The sequence below is a fragment of the Polyergus mexicanus genome, unplaced genomic scaffold (genome assembly GCF_030449975.1).
Source record: "Polyergus mexicanus isolate NDT 795.1 unplaced genomic scaffold, iyPolMexi1.0 SCAF_4, whole genome shotgun sequence".
NCBI classification, from domain to species: Eukaryota; Metazoa; Arthropoda; class Insecta; order Hymenoptera; family Formicidae; genus Polyergus; species Polyergus mexicanus.
This window is the reverse complement of record NW_027223324.1, coordinates 9,743,389-9,760,127: the sequence shown is the minus strand read 5'-3', so window position 1 is coordinate 9,760,127 and position 16,739 is coordinate 9,743,389. Positions and strand designations below refer to the sequence as shown.

General features: G+C 38.2%; 3 protein-coding genes across 7 annotated transcripts in view; 2 read left to right on the top strand and 1 right to left on the bottom strand.

Annotated features, from left to right (window-relative positions):
* The first annotated feature begins 387 nt into the window (after positions 1 to 387).
* LOC138932691 (uncharacterized) lies at positions 388 to 3,584 on the top strand. The gene is made up of 7 exons (XM_070294776.1): positions 388 to 1,561; positions 1,626 to 1,787; positions 1,865 to 2,023; positions 2,165 to 2,393; positions 2,487 to 2,573; positions 2,645 to 2,941; positions 3,254 to 3,584. Exons 1-7 carry the CDS (start codon positions 531 to 533, stop codon positions 3,356 to 3,358), a joined length of 2,070 nt encoding a protein of 689 aa, XP_070150877.1. The 5' UTR covers positions 388 to 530; the 3' UTR covers positions 3,359 to 3,584.
* Positions 3,585 to 3,612: 28 nt separating this feature from the next.
* The window catches only part of LOC138932694 (mitochondrial ornithine transporter 1), a 37,020-nt gene continuing 23,893 nt past the window's right edge, over positions 3,613 to 16,739 (bottom strand). Inside the window, exons 1-6 of one of the 5 annotated variants that reach the window (XM_070294781.1) lie at positions 7,792 to 7,810; positions 6,034 to 6,400; positions 4,855 to 5,091; positions 4,536 to 4,699; positions 4,171 to 4,446; positions 3,616 to 4,068 (exon numbers count right to left, since the gene is read on the bottom strand). In XM_070294781.1, coding sequence (XP_070150882.1) covers positions 3,895 to 4,068; positions 4,171 to 4,446; positions 4,536 to 4,699; positions 4,855 to 5,091; positions 6,034 to 6,154 — 972 coding nt within the window. In that variant the 5' untranslated portion in view covers positions 6,155 to 6,400; positions 7,792 to 7,810 and the 3' untranslated portion in view covers positions 3,616 to 3,894. Of the gene's footprint in view, positions 4,069 to 4,170; positions 4,447 to 4,535; positions 4,700 to 4,854; positions 5,092 to 5,500; positions 5,541 to 6,033; positions 7,383 to 7,791; positions 7,811 to 16,739 lie in introns of those variants that run through there. The other 4 variants (XM_070294782.1, XM_070294780.1, XM_070294784.1 and 1 more) reach the window with 4 other exon arrangements.
* Positions 6,834 to 13,370, top strand: Hmt4-20 (Histone methyltransferase 4-20). The gene is made up of 9 exons (XM_070294775.1): positions 6,834 to 7,639; positions 8,829 to 9,062; positions 9,167 to 9,332; positions 9,452 to 9,622; positions 9,726 to 9,854; positions 9,949 to 10,138; positions 10,211 to 10,619; positions 10,726 to 12,525; positions 12,678 to 13,370. The coding sequence occupies exons 2-9, from the start codon at positions 8,848 to 8,850 to the stop codon at positions 13,090 to 13,092; spliced, it is 3,495 nt and encodes a 1,164-aa protein (XP_070150876.1). The 5' UTR covers positions 6,834 to 7,639; positions 8,829 to 8,847; the 3' UTR covers positions 13,093 to 13,370.

Sequence of the window (16,739 nt, the reverse complement as noted above, 5' to 3'; positions counted from 1 at the left end):
CAACAAATCTGTAAAGATTAAACGAATTAATTGATAGAAAATTATTGTGTACAAGATTTTTTTATGAGTTCGCATGAAGAAATCTCTCACGAAGAGAAAAATTAAAAGTTAATTCTAAAATTATCCAAATAAAAAATTATTTTTTGCGAAATATATAATTAATTTCTATGAATTATATTAAAATTCATCAATTTTTTTTCGTTGTTCTCGCTGTCTGCTATCCATGAATCACTCGATATCATAGATAGAAACGTAATGTAACAAAATTACAATTCAAGATGGATGCACGAACTTTGTGTCTCGCATACAGAGATGTCACGTCAAGGGGACAAAATCAGAAGAAATTTACTCGTCTACATCACAAAGTTTTCGTGGCGCACGTTGCTTCAGCTGTCCTTGGGACTTGATGTATCCAAACCTCAAACTTTGAACGATAAAGAGACCAGTTTTTCATAAAATCTTCTCCGCGACGTTGACAAGAGATAGAATCTATCGCGAATTATCTAATCGCCCGCCAAATAACTTTCCATATGTTAACACAGAGACTGAATCGCTTGCGATGTACGTACTCGATGTTGAGATTTTGTGACAAGGACAATTACGTCCAGCCGATGAGCGGCACGCTGTCGAAGCGTGGTCTCGGTAAGCATTTGACGCGTACGTCACAAAAATACCATGTGGCGTGCAATTTGCATCAGTATCGAGAATTCGCGGTACTCTCCACGGATCGTCAGCAGGTCGATATCGCTCCTCAACGAATCGCCGATGACAGCGATAAAAATACTAAGCCGGAGAAAATGCAGGAAAATGAGTATGCTCGCAAGCTGTTTTTGAATTCGATCCACTATTCGAAGACCGTGATGAAGCCGATTACGACGTACGCTTACATCACGAACGAGACTGCCCTGGAGCTCCTGGAACAGGATTGGAATCTAATGACGAGCGAAGAGATATTGTCGGCCATCAAAAAACTGTCCTATAATACTTATTATAACAAAAACCGCATCGATCCGTTGAAATATGTGAATGCTTTCAATGCGTTGTGTTTAAAGAAGATGAACGATAACGATCTGATGATAATGATGCGGCACCTAGTACCATTTCACAATTTTTTAAAATATAGTTTATATAACAATTTTTGCGAACGTGTGGACAAAGAGTGTGTAAAGCGCTTCTCGCAGCTGAAGTTTGATGAGATGCTATTACTCTGCGATGTGATATATCAAATAATGCGTAACAACAAATCTGAATATATTTGGTACGCTATGAGGAAATTAGGTAACAAACCTAATAAGCTCACTTCCAAACAATTAGTACAGGTTTTATTCTTTCTGAATGTATGTCGAAAGCCACCCATAAACATGTACGAGGTTGAATATTATTTAGAGCGGTGGATGAATGACTTGTCGATCAATGAGCTCGCAATAGCGATATTAGGTTTCTTCAAAACTGGTACGCGAATTAGAAATATCATCTTTCTAGAACAAATCATTAAAAAAACTATCGCTGAAATAGAGATTGTGGACAGCGTCAGTATCGGAGCACTCTTCAAATTGATACGGTAAGATAATATCAAATATTCATTAACGTGGACATTAATTTTACTTTTAATATCTTGCTTCCAGATTTAGTATGCAGCTCACGGTAATCCCTACGTTTCAGGAATTATTGAAAGCTGTGATTCCGCACGAGTCGCGTTTTACGCTAATGTCTCTGACACACATTGCGCACGCGTGTGGGAAAGTTTCGCTATATAATAAGGAGCTCATAGATAGAATAATTAGAAGGTAAATTTTATTTTAATCTGTGTATACTGTCGTAAAATGAAGATAATAAGTAATGCGTATGACTATTATGCTCTTAGATTTAATAGCGAAGTAAAAACCGCGAGATTAAAGGACTTCGAGAGATTTATCTTTGTGCTTGCTAATCTCAACTTTGATCCGAGCAACAATATCTATCAAAATGTGATCGAAGAACTCAGAGCCTCTTGGGACACGAGGCGGGCTCAGGAGATATCAGAGTAAACGTTAAAGCAATAATATATCTAAAAAAAAAAAAAAAACATTAAAGTAAAAATCATGAATTTTCTTTTTATACCTTTCTCTGAAAGATAAAAAATTGTGTCATTTCAGATATATTTATAATATTTTTTTCACGATAGGCATGCACAAGTAGCTTCACGTATTTTAGGATATTTGGCGGTGTTAAGTATATACCCCATTGATCTGATTGGACGTGTCATGGCGCGCGAACATCTTGACAAAATATGCCACGGCCATTATACTTACCTCACACGCGAATATTGCGTGTTGGACTATAGCCTCCGGCTTGAAGTACCCGACTACAACGGGCCGTTCCTTAAGCCCTCTTTATGTAATTTTTTAGAAAAAGTATGCAAAGAGACTGTCCGTCTGTAATTACATTGTTTGTTGTAAAAATTCGAGAAAGTGATATATATTAATGGATCTAATTATGTCTTACAGAAATATTTCCGGGAATATTCCAGGACTGGCTCGGCGGAATCGAGCCGAGGGAATCAGCTTTGTACAAGCGTATTAGAAACGTGTCAGGTACCTATATTGGCGCATAATGGATAATTCCTTCTCTTTACATATAGTTTTACGGATGCTCTCTTTCACAGGAGCTGTTTAACAGTACATCGAACATATCGGTCATCCGACCGTTGCCACATTACGCGCCGCCGGATATCGTCTTCTGTCTAGACGAACAGAATCAGCTCGTACCATCGGAGGAATTCCTATCGCAGTTTCAATTGAGTGAGATCATGCGCGTGGACAAAGAAATTTCGAAGAATGTCAGATGGATTGCTCTTGTCATGGCTCCTCATGGACTTCTAATGAGAAACAATGATTTACCTACCGGAATGTTAGCTGCAAAACTAAGACAGTTGTCCATAATTGGATATACGCCAATCATGGTAAATTTTATGAAAGACAGCAATGAAATATATCAATCTGGTTAAAAATAATGCGAAAGTTTGTGAAATGCATGAAATGTATGAAACTGTATAATTCTTTGAATGTTAACTTGAAATTTCATGTTAAAGTTTATTTCTGCAATTATTGATAGAAATTCCATTCATAATTTAAGTAATTTTTTGTAATTTTTGATATCATTAACCACGATAAACAGTAATTGAAATTTATAGAAATGTGTTGAGAATTTTAGTGTTAGAATTATGTTGATTAGAATAAGACAAGTAATAAAAAAATTTTCTGATTTTTTACAGATATCATATATTTCTTGGAACAAATGTGCATCACCGCAGGAGAGATGTCATTACATCAAAAAGCTTGTATTTAGAAATAATGCATCAGAATTGTCCAACAAATAATATCACGAATATTTCTCGCATCACTTTATATTTAACAAAATATAATAAACTTTATATTTTGATTTGCGATCTGTTAAATATAGGTCACCAAGTTCCAGGTTCCATTATTTACATTTTTGTGTAATGGTTCACATGTAAAAATAGTTGAGATATTAACTGAACAATCTTTATTACAATCTTTTCTACATTCTTATATAATCGTGTATATAATTAGAAGAAAAATAATTATATATTTGACTACTTCTGTCATTGTGTAAATATATCTTAAATACAGAAAAATATTTAATTATATAATAACTTGAATATATTAGAAAGATACATATATATATATATATATAACAACGGAGAGAGAAAATTGTCGGAAATAGTTTTTATTAACAAAACGTTAATAACAATTATTATACATATTGGACATATTCATTTTCTAATATTTACAGGTATATAGGCGATGTAGAGTACAGCACACAATTTGACCAGTTTAGAATTTTCCTATCAGATTCAAGAGGTATGAGAAAACGAAAATACTGAATCCGGCTTCAAAAATAATTGTACATAAGTTTCTTTGTGTATTCGACGGTGATGAACAATGTCGCGGTCGCTGGTACCGTTCTTATTAAGGTCGGTGTCAATCCGTTGTATAACGCGCCGATGCCTTCTTGCCGTACAATATTTTTGAAGATTATTAAGGCGGGTGTTTTTAAGTTTTGCACCTAATTAAAACAAAAGACAAGAATTACACCTTTTTCACTAGATATTTAACATTATTACGGCATGTTACTATTAAATGCGCTTTTTCATCGATGAGGACAAACCTGTATTCTGCTTTTAACCACATCAGCGGGAAATATCGCTAGCCAAAGCATCGTGCCACCCACCGCACCGGCCACCATCGTTCTCTGCCAGCTGATGTCGTCCCGTTTCTGACCCTTCATCGTCAGCAACCCTCTCGTGGCCTCATAACCACCGAAGAAGAAGAAATAGCCTGGCATCTCTCGGGCTATCGTCGACGACAGACCTGTAAATAGGCCTCTGACACCTTGCTCCTTAAGAATCTGTCTCGTCAGATTCCACGGCCCTATGCGAGGTCTCTAAGAAACAACGAATAATGATGATGTCAAAATACTATTTGCAAGTTTACAATGTCATTAAAAGCTACCGTCATCGGGTGCTAATTCACCGTGGATTTATTCGTGACTGTTTGCATCTGTTCGACTTCCTTCATCGCCTGCAACTTGCATTTTATCAACTCGGTCGGACATAGTGTCAGCGACGAGAAAAATGCGGCAAAGAAACCGGCGCAGGCGTTGCTGAAGGAGTTCAGCTCTTTTACGCTCTGTGCACCTGTAAGAGAGAATTAATTGTTCGTTTAAAAACAACGATTATACATTTTTTTGGTATTTACATATTATATTATATCGAGTGGGTGACGTATAGCTTTGTTTGTCAAAAATTTTCTCGCTTTACGGAATCGTGAATGAAGACATTTTATGTTTTACCTAATAAATGGGCGATCGCTTTCTGACATCCGCCGTATGCCGCGAATAATACTGAATTCTCGGCGACATTGGCAGCCACCGCAGGGATTGTTCCGGCGTACAAACCCCTCGCGATACCGTCTGTCCTTAATGTACGCAGAAAGCAATTCGTCATGCCTTTATATATGGACGGAAACGTCTGCATTTTTACCTTCACCGTGTCCAGTGGTTGGCCTACATAGACGAGTGCTACACCGCCTATAAATGTTAAAAAATATTACCCAATTTACGATGTGAAAACGCGTATATGATATGTCACATATTTATATGACGGTATTATAATAAAAAATAACTCTTATCTGAAACTAGTTTAAACCAACAAGTATAAATATTTAGAACAAAAGAATATCAATTTTAATATCAAATATTAAAATTAGATCTAAGCTATAATATATCTTGCTATAAATTTGCAACTCTTGTCAATATACATGATATAATTTCTAAACAAATCGTTTTAAAAATATGTGATATATTTTCTCAATAAATGCAAAGCGTTCTTTTCTCTTTTTCTTTTTTTTTCTGATGTAAAAGACACGATCCCGCGTCAATTTGATCGATTATTAGTTTAGATTTATCAGTTGATTACATGATATGAAAGATAACTTACGAGACTGGGGTAATCCCGAAACATTATCTTTCCGTCAAATCTACATAAATTTTTTAATTAATAAATCGTATAAACAGCAATAAATATTGTATAATAACATAATTGAAATTTTATGAAAAAAATGCAAATGAATTATTTGCAATATAATATTACAATGATAGAAGTATCAGAGATAATACAATTTAAATAAAATGTTCTTTACGTTAATAATATTTGACGATATAAAAATTTCGAATATTTTCATTCTTTAAAATTTTTTTATTTTTATATATTGTGCAACTTTTTATTTTTACGCTTTGCGATTCTATATAGATCGCTTCAACAGAAAATCATCGCGATTTTATATTCCTCATAAACTTTTTCCTGTAATATTGCTCTAATATTTTCGCGCATCTCATGAGCTGTCATAGGCAATTTCTGCTGCATACTCGCGTTGGCGCACGTGACTTCGGATATCCCACGATACACGATTGTTCGTAAGTGTGCAAGCAATAAGATACCGCGTATAAAAACGCGATTATAGTGGACATTACCAAGCGAGCCGGCAACGAAATCGATCACGCCGTCCTTGATGTTTCCCATCGCGCGAGTGTTCTCTTTCGGCACGTGGAGCATTTCCGCGTTGATCGTCCCGGCGACACTTTCCATCGTCATCGTGATATTCGCTTATTTAAAAAAAAAATAAAAAAAAACCTCTGACGCAATTACGACTACCGTTTCAGTCAAACAAATATACAATCAGTACCCATCGCGTGCAACGGGAATGGGCGATACTGACGATCGTGCGTTTCGTAAGACAATGTGTATCTAAAGAGAAGCCGCAATCGCGCGTGGTCATTCACGTCGTTGTCGATCGAGCAGGTTCGGCTCGAGAAATCCCCAGGCCCTTCATAATATTCTCTAGAAAAGAGAATTTTGCAGTCATAGTGTATTACTTCGCGTCTTATATTTGAGAATAGAATTTTCGTTCTTTAGATTAGATTTGTATATATTGTATATAATTATGTTTCCGGGAACAAATTATTCGTATAAAATCATATGTAATTGAAAAATAATTCTCATGTTATTTTTTTTATATTGTCATGCGAAACTGCGACATAATATAAAATTCTTGAGATGTTTGATTCGCGTACTGGCGTTATAAATAAAGTGTGTATGATGAAAAATTACGGTACGTATCACGCGTGTCGCGGAATTCGTTCGCGAGGGCAGATTAGATCCCGATCTAATGTTGCTAAGTTACGGGAGGACGCCGGAAGATCAGATCTCCGCGGCGAGGTCGTCATGGAAACGCAGTGCCGCATCCCTGGTCGCGCATAAGTCACTAGAAGAGTTTCTTTCCCCGGCCGCTCTAGACTCGACGAACGATACCGCGACCGCGCAATTCTCCGTCCGATAGTCCATAATCGTCTCATCGTGATTATACGCTCGGGCACTGTCGCAGAACCAATATCCGCATGCTAGAAGACGAGACGTTGCGACGTGAAAAATCACTAAGGCGTCCACCAGTCGCGGCAGCGCCTGGCTCTGGCTCCCGGCCAAGAGACATATGCTCGGAAGACACGAATCACGTCAGGCACGACGTATCCGACGACATTGTGCTGCGACATTCCAAAACATGAACTCGCTCCGCGGTAGTCGCGATTGACATTCGTCGTCAGTCGTTGTCGTTTTTCCTTCTCGCTCCCTTGCTCTTTTGTCATCCGCGCGAGGAGGCAGAAGCGAGGATCGAGAACGCGTCGCCGGGGACAGGGACGCAGGCCGACGACACCGTCGTCGTTCATTGTCGCCGAATCGCGAGAGGGCACGTACAGGAGAGAAAGAGAAAGAGAGAGAGAGAGAGACCGACAGAGAAAGAGCATCGCACGAGAGAACGCACGTTGCGTACGCACGCAGGCCTGTTAAAGCAAAGCGGAGAGGAAAGTATACATGTACGCTGCGGGTCGCGTCGCGTCGCACCCGCGCCGTGTCGATCCACCGAAGATTATCCTCCCGTTCGGATAATATATCCTGCCATGATAGCCGCCGCGAGCGCGTCTCGGTCGCGACACAAGAGGCACGTCGCTGCGCCGCTCTAGCTTTAGGGGCCCGACCGAACGCAAGATGCGAGAGGTCCGTTCTCGGGAGAGCATTCTCGCGGTAAGTAACTCGCGACGACGACGACGACGACGACGATATCGTCGTCGTCGAGGAGACGACGGCGGTCCGTGTCTCCTGTTTTCCCCTGACGTTTAAATAGCTCGCGCAACCTGACTCTTCTTCGTCCCCCGCCATTAAACCCGTTCGCTTACGGCGGCATTCCCGAGAGATTCGAGGACGACGGGGGCGAGACAACGAGATTGTCCTCCGGAGTCCGGAGGACCGCGGGCGAGAGAGGACCGTTATGTCGACGCGCATCTATAGACCGTTCGTATTCCGGTCGATACGGTGGCACCCGACGTGGTTCGTCCCGTCCGTGGCGCTGACTTTCGAGGGAGACGGTTCTCGGACGGCACCGACGCATCCGCCGATCGCAAAGCGACGCCGCCGCCGCTCGTCGCGTCCCAGGGAATCGTTCCGGGAGATGGTCGCGTGCTTCGATAACGAATTCGGGTGAATAGATGACGCGCGATCGCAACCTCTCTCTCCCCCCCCTTTTCTTGACAAGTGGCTCGTTTCGACTTGGGCTTGGTTCGTTCTCGGGTTCGGTGTGCGATGCGAGGATGCTTCTCCTCCTGGTGACATTACCGAGGGAAACCACGTGAATACGAAAATAGTGTCGAAGAAGAGAAAATCAAACATGTGCTGCTTGCATTTAGTGAGGAAGTTTTGCCATGTTTGGCGTTTTAATAACACCTGAGAAGGTTACATTAAAGTGCGATATTTGAGCAACGTGAAGCAATATTTCTCTCTTTGAGAAACGTTGCTAGATTTCTCTTCATTATCTTATGTCTCGGCCGGATAGAATAGTCGATTAAAACTTGGATAATGTGTTCAGTATAGTGTAGTATTTGTATCATATATTCTGTTTATTGGTTATTGTTAAGAGTCTACAACAAGCTTGATTCAGGTTTGAATATAATGACAGTTTTTTCAATAGACTTATTCCGTTTAATTGATCAAGCAAGTTAGATGCATAACAATAGTCATGTATTATACATCCCCAAACCTATTCAATAGAGTTGATTGTTCTGCGATTGTGTAACAAAAGTACATTAACCTTTGATTTAAATTCAAAATGCATTAACTTAAATCCATTCGAAAAAACAAGCTTAGTTATATATATATATATATATGGCTAATTACAACAAAAACAAATCTTTTCTCACAGAAGCATTTTGTATTCCAGTGAAAGTTAGTGTCGCAGAATGGTGGTGGATTGCCTGTCGATCCAGACCTCAGCAACTGCAGTAAGGAAGCAGGAGCGAAGGTTGGGTGGTACAGTTGGTGCAAAGATGCAACCAAACAGTGGTGGTGGAGGATGTGGAATGACACCAAAAGAGCTCTCTGACAATGACGACTTGGCCACATCTCTCGTGCTAGATCCCTATTTAGGATTCACCACCCATAAAATGAATATTAGGTATTATTGAAATTATTCTTTTTTTTTTCTTTTCCGATCAACATATACATTTACAAATTCTATCCTAACAATTCATTTATTAAAATTTTATCTTTTTACAACAGATATAGACCATTAAAGGCAAATAAAGATGAACTTCGAAAAATTATCTGCGAATTTATTCAAAGTCAAAATTATGAGAAAACATATAAGAAATTAATGGGTGGAGACTGGGGTGCACGACTCCCTCATACAAAATCTAAGCAACAGCAAATCAATTTAGAAAATCACGTAAGTTAAATATGATAATAATGCCGCTATAATATTTTAAGCCCAGTTATAAGGAATTTATATTGTTTTTTTATATAAACATTGTAAATTATGTGTGTAATAGTTATTTTCTTTTATAGATCAAGCGATATTTGCGAGTTTTCGATAAGGATTCTGGATTCGCGATAGAGCCGTGCTACAGATACAGCCTAGAGGGACAAAAGGGTGCTAAGATATGTGCCACTCGAAAATGGATGAAGCACGAGAAAATCTCCTGCCTTGTCGGTTGTATAGCAGAACTAAGTGAAAAGGTTTGATTAATATATAAAGCAGAAAAGATTTGTTCGAGTAATTTTTTTCTTTTTTTAAAAGAAGAATAATATTTATTTTTATTCAACTTTCTATACTTTTTAGGAGGAAGCTGCATTGCTGCATCCTGGAAAAAATGACTTCTCTGTGATGTTTAGTTGTCGAAAGAACTGTGCCCAATTATGGTTAGGGCCTGCTGCTTATATAAACCATGACTGTAGAGCGAATTGCAAGGTTGGTAATTACAATATCGCACGAAATTCAAAGTGTGATTGAAAAAGAAATTACTATGTGAATGCGAGAATATTAATTTTATGATATTATACAGTTTGTGCCGACGGGAAGAGACACAGCGTGCGTCAAGGTGTTGCGCGACATTGAGGTGGGCGAAGAGATCACGTGTTTCTACGGGGAGGATTTTTTCGGCGATGGTAATTGTTACTGCGAGTGCGAGACCTGCGAGAGGCGAGGGAAAGGTGCTTTCGCGAATCAGAAACCAGGCGAGGAACTGTCATCCGGTAAAATCTAATGCGATATTAAAAGAATGCGATATCATCAGTTTTCATCATCAGCTGGATCGGTTATTGTAGGTTATCGTCTGAGAGAAACGGATAATCGAATTAATCGGACCAAACATCGACAGCAACCATTGAATAGGAATAAACAGCAAGCTGATACCGCTCTTACCGAGCGAAATGCAGTTCTGGTTGGAAATGCAGTTGTCGCGCCACATTCTCTCAGTATGAAGGAATTGCGACGTAAAGGACTCACCAAGTACGATGCCGAGTTGCTAATCGCGCAGGGTTGTCGTTTCTCCGATATCAATCAGCAACAACCGGCTATCAACAACGGCGAGAACGTGCTACAGACTCGACCGCATCCTTCTGCGGTCACGACTTCCGTCACGAGGAGTCTCCGTAACAAACAGATGTGCAAATTCGATGGCAGTGCTGATGACGGGAATGCTCTCAAAAATACTCAGTCGCTCAGAACATCCAGGTAGCCTTTTACTACCTTAATACGATTAAATGTTTGATTATTTTGATGAATTTGAATTTTTGATCATATATTTAATACTTTAATATATGTAATTTTAATTTCATAGGCTTCACAAGAGAACGGAATCAAAGAAGGGGAAGATTAGTATGAAGTCTGTATCGAACTGTCTCGGCAATTCCGTTGCGAAAGATGCGGAAGTGGCGAATATCAGTCATCGAAAAGAGGATTCAGATAGAGTACCCGAAGAGAGTCTATATTCGCGATTACAAAAGCATCTCGTCACGGAGATAAATCACAATCTTTACGTGGAAGATTCAGGACGGCGTACCGAGACGGACGAATCCTCGACCGAAGCCTGTCCACTACGACTGACAAAGATGGAGGATGAGTCCAATGTTGATGACTTGATAGAGGACGAACGGGGAATACCGAACCTCACTGCGGAAGTCGAACCCGATATAGTAAATAATATTAATTCTTCCAGTTACAAAAAGGGACAATATAGTACAAACGTCTGTGATTCAATCCGATTAAATTCCATGTCTCAGACCTATATGCAACAGCGCTTACATACCACAGAATTGATTCCTGACGACACGAATTGTCGCTCGAGGGACTATCGCCGTTCTTCGTCACCTGTGCGGGATAAGGAAGGCGAAAATGATCCTTACAACATAAATAATTGTCTCAATAAACTTTCCAAATCTCGCAGCAAACGATTCTCCTCGACAGACGAGAAAGATCATAAGACACTGAACGAAGACTCGTCTTGCGAGGACGATGATACACCACCGCCGATGGAAGAAAAGAAAGCTCTGCGACAGGCCGACTTCAGGCATAATGATGTTTTGTACGAATCAAGCTCTCGATCAGATGACGAATGTTGCGATATAAACTCCGCGAAGGTAATCGTAGTGCAGAAATATGCTATGGAGAAAGATATGGAGAGTGAAGATTGCGGCAGTCCGATTGCCGTTGATGCGACGGAAGATCGTAATCGTACGGACAGTGTCGAGTTTTGTGGATTGAATTCTGAGGAAGTTATAAAAATGAAAACTAGTATTGAGAACGTCTTAAAATGTTATAGTAGTACGGTTCCGAGCCAGGAAGAGGAGGAGGAAGAGGAGGAAGAAGAGGAAGAAGAGAGCGTCGTGATGAAACGTGATGCGTATATCGCAAATGTCGAGACTGACGTCAAATCTGATGTGACGACGTTACGCGCAATCGAGATAGACTCTAGAGTTCATATTAGGGAAGAATTAGAAAAAAATGCGGCAGACTTTAATAATGTACAAACTGGCACAGACTATAACAACGATTTAACGGGCCATAGGAACTTTCAGGACAATCACGATCCCTCGTTGATAAAGAGATCGACGTCCAGGCGAAAAGATTACGCGTTGGAAATCGCGTCCTCGAAATCGTCTCGCAAGTCGCAGAAGAAACTTTCGGGCACTAAGTCCAAGTTCGGAGTATGGACAGAAGATGCTCAGGATGACGGTGTGGACGCGAAGAATCATGGAAAAACGGGAAAAAGCAAGAACAAATCAACTAAGAGGAGGGATCGGCAAAGATCGGCGACGACCGATATCGGGGAGGCCGATGACGATTCGGGCATCCAGGGTGATATCTATGAGTTTAGCGAGAAGGAGAGTAATTTGGAGGACATTGGAATACTATCTATAATAAGACGCGGCAAACACGAGTCTCGTCATGCATCTTCTTCCACATCGCCTGTGTTGGAGATGCAGTGTAACGACGAGTACAGTAAAGCCGAGCCGCCGGTATTGGTCCCGGAGGAACCGTGGCCTCCGATCGATTCGATGGCTCGGAGCGAGCACGGTGCGGATTCCAATAACAGTGTTCAAGTGGAAGAGAACTGTGATGTCGAAGAGAGCTTGGAAAGGTAAATTATATTGATACGAATATACCTTTTTCTTCTTCTTGCCGAATAAAAATTTTATTTCTATCTATTTTTGAACCAATTTCCATATTACATATATGTTTTTTGCTTCGAAGTCGGTCAAAAGATAATAAAATGGAAAAATATTCTTGCAGATTAACAGCCTATGAAAACAACAGCAGTACGCAAAAATCAAGCTCGGTCCAATCTTCCGAATATCAATGGCAAACGAGCAATTCGAGCGATTGTCGAGTTTGGCCTGTCACGCCGGAGAAACCCAGCCGTGGTCTCAAGCTGACGTTGCGCATGAAGCGATCATGTCCGCTTCTGGAGGACAATGTTGAATCCGGCACTAGCCTGAGTGAGGACAGCTACGAGCCTGAATACGAGGTATTACGTGTTGAGGGATTGGAGAGGCGCAAACGTCGGAAGAAACACAAGAGTAGAGACCGTGAGAGACGGCACAAGAAATCGCGCGAGCTGAACCTCGATCCGCCGCCGCCACCCATGAAGAGATTACGCTTGATCCTCGGCAACGAGACACGCACTATTGATCTAACGCACTCTTAACAGCTATAATTCCTCTTTTTCTCATTTCTTCGATCCCCCCTCTTCCCCCGCCCCTCCCCGTCACGACGTGTAATATCAATTTCACACATTACGACAGACTATCTTTTGAAATATAATTAAAGAAGGAAGATCACACAGATACATACACTACTTCAAGAAATTTTAGGCCTCCTCGTCCTATGACACGCGACAGTAAGTTCATATCGAACTTGAAGATACTTTTCTCACGATTAAACTTGGTTTAGAAATAGAACTAGCATTACTGCATTTTCTTCCTATCTCTCATTCTCTCTCTTTATCTCTCTCTCTCTCTCTCTCTCTTGTAGTCCTTGTTATTTAAATCTTCTAGCAATATATGTCTTATTCTGGTAACAACGAATCTCTGAAGGCCTACCGAGATCTCGTAAACGGAAAAACTCGTAGGTGGGAGAAATTTTAGATTGCACACGCGTACATGTTTTTCTCTGCCTAGAATTAAATACGTACGAATCAAAAGGAAATAGTATGCAAATACTTATCCAATCGTCGTACAGTTCCACATAGATTAATGAAGCGCTCTATAGTACATTAAACGGATAATTCTACTTAATGATTCGATCGGCGTATTACTCTTTTCGAAATTTTCTACCTTTGACAAAGAAGGATATCGGATCAATATAATCTCCGGGGGAAAAAATCTTTTCACATTCTTTTTTAGCTACTTCCTATAAAACAAACTGCTGTATATGAAACAAATTGTATCGATCTAATATTTTGCGAGATAAACATAATCAGATTAAATCTTACAAACTATATATCATTGGAATCGTTTTGGAAAGTAGTTCCCCGTTATTATATTCTTGCTACTTTCCACCTGTATGAGTGGTACACTCCGGAACGGAAAAAAAGGACGAAGGAGGAGGATTCTTATACTTATACTATGTATAATAATAATAATCTAACTGATTAAAAAATTTAGCTAAATATTAGTTAGTTACTATTATTGTAATCGCTATTCTCGAACGAAGGGTCAAATATCATAAAAAACCTTGTAAATATTGCTTATACATATAATGATACATATACATATATATATATAATTTTATTACCATATTCTGTTATTTCGGTGTATATTATAATACAATGTCTTTCGATGCGAGTCGATATGTCACAGGCAGACATCGCATTGCATATATCATTGTATACGGAATACACCGTTCACACACGATGTAATAATAACGAAGTATTATAAGAGAGAGGATTTTATTCGGCAACGCGTTTTCGTTATATTACACGCCGTTAGAATCCGAATGTCCATATATATATATATATATATATATATATACTGTAGACGAGGCCCCTTCGGGGACGAAAACGTTCGCCTTTGTGCATAAGACATCGCCATCTGTTCCACATCGCTTTTGTTCGCGAACGAAGAATGATAAGCGAAGAGGGGCACAGAAGCAAAACTCAGAAGCGGTACTCGAAATTTTTCTGGTTATTAAATTGAAAAATGCAATTTTTATTCTCTGTATATTAAATAAAAAATCAATATCGGATATTTTTAAATCGATATCGAAGAAAAAACATGCGGAATTTGATTAGTTTTGGCCGACGAAAAGGAAGTAATATCGCTATTTTTAAAATATCAGTAAAAAATCAATAGTAATATATTTTAATAAATAGTAATCAAAACATTAATCTTCGGCACATGTTTAATAAAACCATCATACAACGGTATTACTTTATTTTCGATCGTGATATATATCCAATTTTTCATGTTGTCAGAGAACACGCCTCTGTGGTAGAAGAATGCCGAAATATTCAAAATCCGAGATGTGATATCGCACAAATTTGGAAGAAGCTCCGTATCCCGAGCAAAAGTTATTCCGCGATGTTTGTTTATTGTACACGGCAAGAGTTAGTTAAAATTCTGACTTTGACGAATGGGCCGTTACTCATGTCCACCGCTAGCTAATTGTTTTTTTAATATTGCAAATAATAAATATAATAGAAAAAACGATTACTCGTTATATATTATATATATATTTGGCTATGCGCAGAATCTCGCGAGGAACATTTTGTATCCCATGGTACGTAGCGATAAAATACGTACTACGCTGAATTGAAATACAGTAGGATGTACAGTTCGTAACATTGTCTATGTTATAGTTTATTGACTTTTTTTCTTTTTTCTTGTTTTGTGGAAGTATTCAAAGTGCAATACTAGAAAGAAGAAAACGCGCAAACTTGGAGAAAAAGATTTATATATTATTAACGATAATACATTAGTCATACAAAGATAATGAAATCGCGCGAGAACTTTGAAATAATTAATATAAATTAATATTTTTTAAATATTTGTTTGTTAAACTAATTCCGAATGAGGATTCATGCATGCTGAATTGAATCTGGAATGCAAGAAAAGAGAATTGTACATTTGTGATTATCGTATACGCAGAGTCCTATTTTAAATTTGTCTCAGCAAAATATTTTAACTAAATAACATCGAGAAAAAATTTTGGACAAGAGTCGTTTCAAGAATATTTTAGGGACGCGGCACAATTTTATTCTCAGCTAGAACCGCCATGGAGATATGAAAACTTTTTTTTTTTTTAAGTGGGATAATATTTATTTTTTTTTTTCCAGTTATTCTGCATATGAAAAATTATTAAGATAGAATTATTCAAACGCTATAATTTTTCTTCGAAACTCTTCTCATTATCATTTAATTTTATTTCAGATATTTCGCTGTAACATTTAAAATGGGAACACTCTATATATAATTATTCATGCAATCTAAATATATTAGAAAAGAAATATAAAAATTTTATTTCTCTCTTTTTCATATATCACAGATATATCTCAAAAAAACAAATAAAAATGATATATATATATATAAATTCGCTAAATTGTGAGTTTTTTATATTAAAATTGACATTTTAAAAACATTAAAATCGATTGTACCAATAGCTTCGATTAATAATTATCTATTAACAATTGCTCATCTTTCTCTAAATTTAATATTAATATGTGAATAGCATATTAAATTTAGTAACATATATTAATCAATAACGATGGATAACAATATTAATTATTAATGAAATATTGGTCAATCGGTTAACTAGTAACTAGCAAGTGATCGATTGTAATTATAGTAATCAAATCGGCTTATCCGACATGATTAGAAAGAAACATATTGTATGTATCTTAATCCTTTAATTCTGGATTAAAACTTCTAAAAAATTGAATTATATTTGTATTATATATAAATAAATTTTTGTATTACATTAAAATTAGCGATTTTGGATTAATGCATGCCGTTTTTAATATCTTACATTTACTTGAGAATAAAAGGGTTAAAGATACGAGTATCATTTATATAAATATATGTATTTATTATTTATATATAATAAGCTCAATATAATATATATACGACCTGACATGACACGACGAGCACTGCTGTTCGCCGGTGCAACTTTACCGTATAATCGCATTAACGTTAATGATCCTTTGTCAACGTTGCGTGATCGTAGCGGCCCATTTCGAAATGTTCCCTATAAGGTGTGAAGAAAGAAAGACCATTTGATATTTTTTTCCTCTTTTACTTTGCGATGTGTATGCCAAGTGATTGTTTAAGAAGTCGATTCGCGAAGCGCTTTTTAGAT

Bases quoted from the DNA above. Each gene is read 5' to 3' on its own strand.
- LOC138932691 (XM_070294776.1), top strand. From the start codon at position 531: ATGTTAACACAGAGACTGAATCGCTTGCGATGTACGTACTCGATGTTG. The intron at 1,562-1,625 runs GTAAGATAATAT...TCTTGCTTCCAG, and splicing joins GCACTCTTCAAATTGATACG to ATTTAGTATGCAGCTCACGG. The intron at 2,942-3,253 runs GTAAATTTTATG...GATTTTTTACAG, and splicing joins TTGGATATACGCCAATCATG to ATATCATATATTTCTTGGAA.
- Hmt4-20 (XM_070294775.1), top strand. From the start codon at position 8,848: ATGGTGGTGGATTGCCTGTCGATCCAGACCTCAGCAACTGCAGTAAGG. The intron at 9,333-9,451 runs GTAAGTTAAATA...TTTCTTTTATAG, and splicing joins AAATCAATTTAGAAAATCAC to ATCAAGCGATATTTGCGAGT. The intron at 9,855-9,948 runs GTTGGTAATTAC...GATATTATACAG, and splicing joins ACTGTAGAGCGAATTGCAAG to TTTGTGCCGACGGGAAGAGA.